Source organism: Limulus polyphemus, unplaced genomic scaffold (genome assembly GCF_000517525.1).
Source record: "Limulus polyphemus unplaced genomic scaffold, Limulus_polyphemus-2.1.2 Scaffold1111, whole genome shotgun sequence".
Taxonomy (NCBI): domain Eukaryota; kingdom Metazoa; phylum Arthropoda; class Merostomata; order Xiphosura; family Limulidae; genus Limulus; species Limulus polyphemus.
Window position 1 is genome coordinate 114848 of NW_013666721.1, and position 10934 is coordinate 125781.

Below are 10934 nucleotides of genomic sequence, written 5' to 3' on the forward strand. Positions count from 1 at the left end.
GCGACCCTCAGATTGTGAGTCGAGCGCCTTATCCACCTGGCCATGCCGGGCACAAGGTAGAGTATAAACAAAAACTATTCGAGACATTCAACTCCTCCAAAAGACATATAAATCCCTTTTGAATGAAATTTTCTGTCATCGATCATGTTGATCTGATGAGAGCTTATGCTACTCCAAACTGTCCTTTCCTCTTTGTCATTGTAAGAGGCTATGATATCCAAAAGTTTAGCGTTCCTTATCTAAGTCGCTATTTTACCGCACAGTTAACTACATTGTATTCGACAGTTTTCGTTTCAAAATTATTTGTGACTGTTACTAAAAATAGTTCATAAATAAAATAAAATAAAACTGATAGAAGTAACCTTCATTATTGGTATATGTAGTTCGTTAACAGTGGTGAAAAGGTGTTTTATTTGATATTTTTAATCCCATTTTAGCCGTTTTCTGAATTTAAAAAATTAGCTAGATTCTATTGATCCTATATATCAATTGTAGTTTGTTCTTGATGGAGGGTTCTATTTAAATCTTATTCCTTGGGCACTTGCCTTTGTCGTGCAATGCTATTTATGGCAACAATTGTTAAATTTAAGAAATTAAACTCACCATGAAAAAAGTAGCAATTACTTGCTAATAGAAAAAAATGCAGAAAGATCTAGAAAATGATCTAGATAACACATTTTATTATTTGACAACAACACAGACTTGTATGAACCCGTAACACGATTCTTGTTGCGTGTTTTCTAATAACACAAATGGCGCGTGGTTTTAAATTTAGAATTATATTTATCTAAAGGCATTGACGAGCAGTGAAGTCATGTTTTCATTATGTTTATTCGGATTTACAAAATTCAACACAAAGATTTTTGCTAACACTTGTGTGTTTTATTCTGGTAGCCCACAATTTGTGTTATAGCCAATCAAAAGCCAGACTTGGTTCTAAAGAACGTAAGTTTTATTTCTGTTATTAAGTATGAGGCGTGAAATTGAACATTTTCCAAAATGTAATGTGAATAGAAAAAATATATACCATCAAGTAGTTTTATCACAATTATTAGGAATATTGGTTCCCACGCTTCAGCTGCTTTCGACGTTCCATTAGTAGCTATGAAATATTTGGAATCTGTTCATATATTTTCTTGGACATTTCCTATACCTTTCATACTATGAGCTGAAATGTTATGTATTTCTACTGGAAGTGAAGAACTTAAGAAACAAACAAACAAACAAACTTTTGACATCTGAGAAAAAGTTCATAATAATTAGTTTCTAGAATTAGCGAGTGGTTTGTTATGAATTTTGATAAGAGTGATTTGTTTTGAATTTTGAGCAAAGCTACACAAGGGCTAATTTAACAGTGAACGACTAGAGGGAAGGCAGCTAGTCATCACCACCCACCGCCAACTCTTGGGCAACTCTTTTACCAACGAATAGTATGATTAACCATCACATTATAACGTCCCTACGGCTGATAGGGCGAGCATGTTTGGTGGGACGGACATTCGAATCAGAGACCCTCAGATTGCAAGTGCCCTAACCACCTGGACATGCTGGGCCATTAGAGAGTGAATGTATTGATATATATATATATATAGACAGAGAAAGAAATAAAGGGTAGCCCCTTAAACTTATTATCTGAGACAAGAAATGCGAGTATATTAGTACAGTACAGCTATTATACCGACGCTGTTTCCTTAAAGATAAATCAAAAATGATCATTCTCAACGACTTGGATCAAAATATGTAAATCTCTGTTGCAAATGGTTGAACAGGATCATTTTCTTTGCGTGCTTCCAACTGTGACGTCAAAGGATCATAATTTCTCAAAGTCTATGCTATCATGCTGTTTTCCAATGTTTTATCTGTCAGTTCAGTAAGTCTACAGAATTTTAGGCCTAACTAGAACAAACTGAATAGAAATGAAACTTGGTGCGTTGTCTCCAATTAAATGTTCTTTGTGGCATATCAAAAGTCCTAAGAGGACCAGGTAGTGGAACGTGTCTATTTTTGAGAGAAGAGTTTGGTTTTTGAATAAAGGCCAGAAACTTTAATTCTACTAAAAATGGTTGAATTTCAGTAGGGTCGTTTTCATTATTTTAATGGTGTATTTCTAAACATATTAAGAATTTATATTTTGTCGTTGTGAATTGTGAACTCATATACATGCACTTCTTGTGTTGTACGGACTTTTTAAGAAATCAAATAAGTCAGATCTGTCAGATGCTCTCTAGAAATAACAAGTCTAGTATAGTTGCGTTAAGTACCTGATGATGCTACTGTAAGACTAGAGGGAGGCAGCTAGTCATCATCACCCACCGCCAACTCTTGGGCTACTCTTTTACCAACGAATAGTGGGATTGACCATCACATTATAACGACCCACAGTTGAAATGGGCGAGCATGTTTGGTGTGACGGGGATTCGAAACCGCGACCCGCAGATTGCGAACTTGTTATTATGTTAATAAATGTTAATTCTACTTGGTACAATGTTAAAATATGCTGGTACTACTTTGTATGTTAAGAAATTTAAAAGCACTTCCTTATAGAGCTGGGCGATTAGTAAAATTAGCTGAATGATTAATCGTCGAGCACGTTAACTGATTACATTTAACGAATCGATTATTCGCACGAGATGGCAAATTTGGTTTTGAAAATAAACTTCGAGTTTAAGCTATTAGATAAAGTAATGTAGACTGGTGGTATTTTATTTTCAAACATTTAGTTGTTTGAAGACATCTGTAGCTTTGTAAATCGGCTAATTTATATGAGAACATAATAATTATAAGAAATAACTTAAGTTTCGTGCATTATAAATACAACAAACCAACAAGTCAGGTCACAATCAAAGCCAATATAAGCAACAATGGAATGAAGTGTGTAAGAACTATATTTTGACATTATTTAACGTTTGGTAGGTAGTGTAATACACTTAATTTTGGGAAAGGTATGGAACAGTCATTTCAGACACAATATATTCATATATCAAGTTCGGGGATCTAGAATTTTCTAGCTGGGATATCCCTTTTACTTAATGATATTGAAAACCAAAGAGTCTGGATCAATTTGGGACACCAGAACCATCCAAAAATAGACCCGCAACATGGTCTATCTCTACTGTAGTAAGCAAAGTGCAGCGTCTTATAACAGGTGATAATCCACAAACACAAAATTCAGAGTCAAAAGGAGTCCACATGCCCAAGGAAACAGTATATATAAATATAATCAAAAAAGATCCCCGTCTGTAAAACTAATGGAAGTTGTTTCCGCTACATGTCTATTTAACCGTCGAATATCTCAGACACAAGGAAAATAAAATTAGCATTCATTTTATTGCACACGGAGACAAACTGGATAAGTTGCCAGACGCTGTACCTATGGATTTCTGTGTGATCGGACTGTTGAAACAGGAGTCGGGAAACGTCGTCCTTGTACATTACCTGAAATATAGAAAACATGCACAGAGGAGTTGTGAGCTTCCAGCACTACAATTTGACGACGGAGTCTTTTTTTTAATGGAAAATATGTTATAGGGCTATTGTTAAGATAAACCATCGTTAGCTAGAGCATGACTGGACGTAGCAACATCGACAGTAACGACTTTGTGAGACTTCAAATGCATTTTAATATACAAAACTCAACCTCTGTTGTCATGGTGATTTTTAAACTTATTTATTCAAAGGCTTAATGATGTAAATATTAAACGTAAAATATAAATCAGAAAGTATAGTCATATCTACACGCTCTCCTATCGTAGATGCACCAGTTGTGCTGATTATTGTAATTATTCAGAGTGATATATTACGTGGAATACGAAATCTCTTAACTACTAATGCAGCAAAGCGTGTTTAGTGTACACAATGGTGTTTGTCCATTTTAAGCACTTCAATCTAACGTCCTGACCTACTTTTGCTCTATGTATTGTATGATATTTTTATATAGAGTTTCGGGTTTTCAAAGGTTTTTCTTCATGTTTTAGTCACAAAAAACGTTTACAGTTCATCCATTTAGTACAAAAACAATACATATTCAAATTTCAGCTACCGTGCTCGGATATATTTAGCCAAACAATAACCTTAACATACTTCAGCCATTTGCAAGGCATCATTAGAATGAACAATAGCTAACATTTTATTAATAATATTATATTTAAACATTGTTACGCGACTGATTTGGTTTTCTTTTTCTTCTTACTTATATTATTCACTTCTCTTTCTTACATGAATGACGAATCTTTTGTCATCTTAACCCCCAGTAGCACAGCGATATGTCTGCGTACTTACAAGGCTAGAAACTGGGTTTCGATACCCGTGGTGAGTAGAGCCCAGATAGCCCATTGTGCAGCTTTGTGTTTAATTATTTTCTTTCAATAGGCAATCACAGTCCATTAAAGTACTCAAACTTAAGATAAATGAACTGTTGATTGATTTGTAGTTGACAGTATTTGATTTATTGATAAGCACAAAGTACTACAGGTATCGTAACACAAATTTTGGTTTTGTAAGCCTACAGACTTATCGCTGAGCTACTGGACGGCTCAACACATAGATACAATATGTATATATATATAATTGAAAATCTGAAGAACTAGACATTTGAAAATTAATGCTACTTGAGAGTATATCTTAACATCATAATTACTGAGTTACGTTTTCTATAAATGACACACACTTTATGTTTTTTCAGAAAAACCCATATCAATTTATTTTCGTCAAATTATCTAGGTTAATCGATGAAGATCATCGATAATTTTGAGTCAGCGTATAAAACGGCCCCTCATGTGTGTTGCCATTATTAGAAAGGTTTCTGATAACACAATTTTGCAATATACAATTATCCCGTTTTTATTTAAGACACATTCGGTTTCCGACTTCTTCTGTTGTTATATGTGTCGTAGATTTTATGAAAGTATATCATTGTTAATCTCTTCTATAGTTATCACTCTAATTTTTGAGATTGTTGTTTTTTCATCTCAAATGTAAGCAACATTATTATTTCTACAGTGAAGATGCGATAAATTGCTGATTCCAACTGATTTAAGATGGCATCTTTTAGATATCCCACAATACCATTATCAGTATTTTGACGTATGCGTTTAACGTTGTGTCAGTGTATTTAGCACTTATGTTATAAGCTTCATGGTCTGCTTTCAGTTAGCTAACATTGTAAATACTAGAGAACCACAGTGAGAATTAGTGTGTTCAGTTTTGATTTGAAAATCTCATTTATGTAAATTAGACTATAGTTGTCACTCTTTGCTCTTTTTTTTCTGTGTTGCATTGTTGTTATTTAATTTTCTTACCCGCTATTTATACTCTGGGACCTGGTGGTTAGAACGCTCGATTCGTAACTTGAGAGTCGAGGCTTCGAATCCCCGTCACTGGATATGCTCCCTTTCAGCCATGGGGTGTTATAATGTGACAGTAAACCCCACTATTTGATGGTAAAAGATTAGCCCCAAAAGATGGCGGTTGGTGCTGATAACTTGTTGCCTTCACACTAGTCTATCACTGCTAAGTTAGGGACTGCTAGCGCAGTCCTCGTGGAGCTTTGCGCGAAATTCAAACTAAAATAATTTATATTCCAAGGGTCAAATTAAGTGCGGTTTACTATGACCCTCATGTTGTATTTACACGTCCATTCTTCAGCAATTATACAACATAGTAAAGGAGGGAGGAAGAGGTCAACGAATCTGACCTTCCCAGGTCTTTAAAGACCTAAACCCCGACAAAGACAAAGAAGATGGCCTCATTTATATACAAAATATTGCGCAACAAACTTGCATAAAGTTATTCAAGCCAAGGAGAAAAAACAGAAAACACCATAAAAACGTGACAAGATAAGGTAATGTTTTTGGTATGCAGCAAGCTCAACGTTGTAAGTAAAGATGTTATATACAAGTAAAGTTTTACTATGAACTTGAAAACCGTAATTCTGGTTTTGTTTATCATAGAGTCCGTAGATTCTATATGTGGGGATGCCCAAGGTATATAATAGGTATAATACAAATATGTATGTTAAAAAATCAACAATGACAGATAGTGTTTCTTCCAAAGATGAATGCCACTCACTTTCATTTGTCTCTCTACCCAACAAGCCTAAAAACAAGGGTAAAATCATTGCTAGGATAACAAAACAGAAAGTGACCAACCCACCAAATTGTTCACCTTTCTCCTTGTTTCAGTCGAGATAACTCTACAATAACTTTATTACTAAAATCAGTTTAAACCTATATCCACTCTATGTATTTTCGGTCAGTTCACGATATAATTACTTAGTCATAATAGCCAGTAGTAGCTATATAAAAAAATCATGATTATAGTGTAAACGATGTTGTCATTATCCTTTGAAGTTAGTTTTTTCAGAAGTATGTAGTTCCTTGAAAAAAACTTAAGTACAGGGAGAAAGAGGAATTTCCAGTCTTTACTAGATGAACATTAGATGACTGTAACATCTAGAATACTCAGTGCTTTGTACACTATACAATCTGTGTCTTTAGGAAGAAATTAAAACAAAATCAATACACATAATAGTAAATATTATAACACACATTCATAGAATACACTAACTTTCTTTAAATGGAAAAAAGTCACAAAACAAATAATAAAAACATTTTGTAAATGTAAAAATGATGTAGGAATAGCAGTTTGCCAAAAAAGAATGCAAACAAGAATATAGGGATGATACAGCTATACAGAGATCATCCCTACATGACTTTCAATATTAAAGTTTAATGTTACACTCTAAAGTGAACGAGTACAAAAAGGTTACGAGGTCGGTCAAACTGACCGACCCCGTAGTGAGAGTCTATAATAATCAAGACATGTTTTGACTCAACTTGGTTTTCTTTTAACGTAAGTCCTAGGCTCTTAGTTACACTACATCGATGTTTATACTGACATGACCATGATATTGTGATAAACAAACTGCATACCAACTGCAGTAATATTCAAGTCAAGTATGCATTTTACAGTGTAAAATTAAATTTTGACACTGAAAGTCATGTAGGGATGATCTATGTATAGCTGTATCGTCCCTATATTATTGTTTGCATTCTTTTTTGGCACTACCATCCCTACATCATTTTAGATAAAAATGTTTTTATTATATGTTTTGTAAAATTATACAAACGTACCTCAATATTTACTATATGGCATTTAGTTGTTGTTTTTTGTGTGGTTTTTTCAGCAATTCTTTAAAGTTACCTTTAATTCTACTGATTTGAAATATGTATGTTGGAACTTATATTTGTACTGAAAGGTATAAAGATATACTATATTATTTACATATATTAGTAATATACAAGTAAATATGAAGAAGAAAGTTGTCATATCTTCCCGATTTATAAGTTACCATTTATGTCTTTTTAATTATATCTTCCCCCATTTATAATTTGACATTTATGTTTATTTTTAATAATAACTTCCCGATTTATAATATACCATTTATGTTTATATAATAATATCTTCCCGAAATATAATTTACCATATATGTATTTTTTTAATAATGCACTTTTTGAAATTCAGGAAAATATAAGAAATAATCCTTTCATTGACTTGCACATAAAATAAATCCATAAAAGAAACAATAATTTTTTTATCTTACCTCCTTCACTTTCACATAGTAATACCAAACGATCTCCCTCATTGTATGGACCTGCAACTTTATGAATTAGATCACCCTTTCCATCAGTAATTCTTGGTTTACGTGGGAGTACTACCAAAGAGAAAGTAAAATGTAATCAGGAATATCTGTAGTAAAATCATATTTTTTGTTTAAACATAATAATGTTGGTGAAAAGTTAATTAACTTTGACGATCTATTGAAAATAAAGCTAATGGAGATATTCATTTATTAATCAGAATATTATATATTTTTTAAGATTGGAAAGTTATCGATTTTTGGTGGAATTATTGCTGTTGGTTTAAAGAAAAGTTGTATTTAGTGCAAAAAAAACAAGGATAAAGTAAGGGCAGAGAGCTATGGTTTAATAAAACATAGAACTCGCTAAACGGACATTTTATATCTTGCAGTATGTTTATGAGTGTTTTATGCCTGTATTAGGTTTTCACGTTTCATTTGCTGGTTTATTTTGATAGTAATTATATCAATATGCATAAGTAAACTTAAGTACAATGTATAAAAAATTAGATATTACAACCTGGACTTGACAACGTCTTGAAATTTGCCATACTTTATACTGTTGTTCATTTACTCATGAATTGATTCGTTGACGTTTAAGTAAAGATATATATATATATATATATATATACTCGAAAAACAGCTATAGTAGTGCTCTTATATGATGCTTAGCATTAAAGAAAAATAGAAAATAATTGGGTGTAACAACTCGAGATATGTGAGACAAACGCGCAAGTGTGGAATAAGGGCTGGACTGATTTAGAAAACTTAAAATATGAGAAAAATAGAAAAAGAAGGAAACGACTTTGTTGACAAAATGGAAAAGAAATCAATAAATTTAAAAAATACAAGGAGCAAACAAATACGAAAAGAAAATAAGGATAGACATTGAATTAGAAAACTCAAAATATGATAAAAATAATAGAGAAAGAAGGTTTGTTGACAAAGGAGAAAAGAAGGCAATAAACCATAAATCAAAGATCAAACAAGCGGAAAAGGAAAACAGGGATAGACATTGAATTAGAAAACTCAAAATATGATCAAAATAATAGAGAAAGAAGGTTTGTTGACAAAGTAGAAAAGAAAGCAATAAACCATCAATCAAAGATCAAACAAGCGGAAAAGGAAAACAGGGATAGACATTGAATTAGAAAACTCAAAATATGATAAAAACAATAGAGAAAGAAGGTTTGTTGACAAAGGAGAAAAGGAGGCAATAAACCATAAATCAAAGATCAAACAAGCGGAAAAGGAAAACAGGGATAGACATTGAATTAGAAAACTCAAAATATGATAAAAATAATAGAGAAAGAAGGTTTGTTGACAAAGTAGGAGAGAAAGGAATAAGCTAAAAATCAAAGAGCAAACAAGCGGAAAAGGAAAATCTTGTTTTACATTACAGACTGAGAATTCATAGAGATTTAACATGAAAAATTCATATATATATAAAGTTATCAACAATAAAAGAAAGCACATGATAAAACGGATGCCAGAATTAATGTGACTTGCAGTGGAATTCTCGAGAAAACTAAGAAACAACAGCAACAAAATCCATAAACTTTTTAAGTAAAGGGAAAAAGTATCCTTAAAATTAAAGGATGACAACAGTCTCATTATCTAGGTTCAACGTGTTTATCAGATTAATCAAAGGGATTGATCAAAAAGCTATTGGCTTTTCGTCAGTACATTATTTGATCGATCAAACGGTTATTGACTTATCGTCAGTAAATTATTTGATTGATAAAACAGCTATTGGCTTATCGATACATTATATGATCGATGAAACAGCTATTGGTTTATTGTCAGTACATTATATGATGAATCAAATGGTTATTGGCTTATCGTCAATACATTATTAGTTTTATCTATTATGTTAGAGAAAGACCATAACTCTTCAGTTTGGGAGTCATCGACCAACAAGAATATGATATCCACTAAATAACAACTATATCTGCTTTATTTTTGTTGCCTTTAATTATCGGCTCTAATAATAATCATTTAACGATTGATATATACTGCTCTGCAATAAAACCTGTATTTGGTTGAGTGACTTTATAATCACTACTGTAAAAAAATTTCGTTAGGTCTCGAATGTCAGAGAGCACTTTGTGAACACATTGCAGATATTCATGACAAACCTGAATGTAATAAAACACGCAATAAGTCTATTACTAAATGACTGGTACGTCCAACACGAACGAGGAAATGTTCCTGATATTGTTTTACATCTATTTAGCATGATTAACAAATGTCCCAACTACTTGTTATTGGTTTGGTTTGTTATGAATTTCGCGCAAAGCTACACGAGGGCTATCTGCGCTAGCCGTCCCAAATTTAGCAAGGAGACGACATTTCGGTTTCTATCTTGAGGGCTTCTTCTGAAGTGTAGAAGACGAAACGTCCTCTATTCTGCTTTCAACGGGCATTTGCAATCCTGTAAAGTTCCCAAACATACTTTGTCCACTCTTCCTAAAATTCCACCGAAGCAACAGCTCATTCATCTGACCACTGTTACATTCTTCCTTTACCAGTATTAAACCAAGTATGTAAGCAAATATAAACATCTGTTAAAAGTAACCACTTGACAGTGTTATTCAGGTTTACCTAATATCTGTTAGACTGTTTTCTGTAACGTTCCTAAAACATACAGATTTGCCTCCCTATCCTAGATGGCGCAGCGGTAAAGTATACGGACTTACAACGCTAAACTTTGAGACTCGATTCACTGCAATGGGCAGAATGAATATAGTCCATTGTTCAGGTTTACTCTAAAACAAAAAACAAAGCCAAGCTTACTGGTTTTAGCTCAGTTGGGTTAAAAATAAGCTAAAACTAATTTCAGAAAACTAAGTTATTGTTTTTTATGCCTAACATTTCAACTTTTAATTTATGAACAAAGAGCAAATTGTTCAAGGGCGGAAAGGAATGACATTGTCGAGAAAACACTTCGATTTGGTTGCCTTAACAGTTCTATAAGGAGTCACTGTCCTCCAATGGGACAGCGGCAAGTTAACACTGTGATTGTGTTGTCTTACTACCACCTTAACAGTTCTATAAGGAATCACTGTCTCCCAATGGGACAGCGGCAAGTTAACACTGTGATTGTGTTGTCTTACTACCACCTTAACAGTTCTATAAGGAATCACTGTCTCCCAATGGGACAGCGGCAAGTTAACACTGTGATTGTGTTGTCTTACTACTACCTTAACAGTTCTATAAGAAATTACTGTCCCCAAATGGGACAGCGGCAAGTTAACACTGTGATTGTGTTGCCTTACTACTACTTTAACAGTTCTAT

General features: G+C 33.2%; 1 protein-coding gene across 5 annotated transcripts in view; it reads right to left on the reverse strand.

Annotated features, from left to right (window-relative positions):
- The window catches only part of LOC106462180 (nephrin-like), a 96913-nt gene that overhangs the window by 35931 nt on the left and 50048 nt on the right, over window positions 1–10934 (reverse strand). For all 5 annotated transcript variants that reach the window (XM_022389369.1, XM_022389367.1, XM_022389365.1 and 2 more), the window contains one exon: window positions 7601–7711. In XM_022389369.1, coding sequence (XP_022245077.1) covers window positions 7601–7711 — 111 coding nt within the window. The remainder of the gene's footprint in view (window positions 1–7600; window positions 7712–10934) is intronic.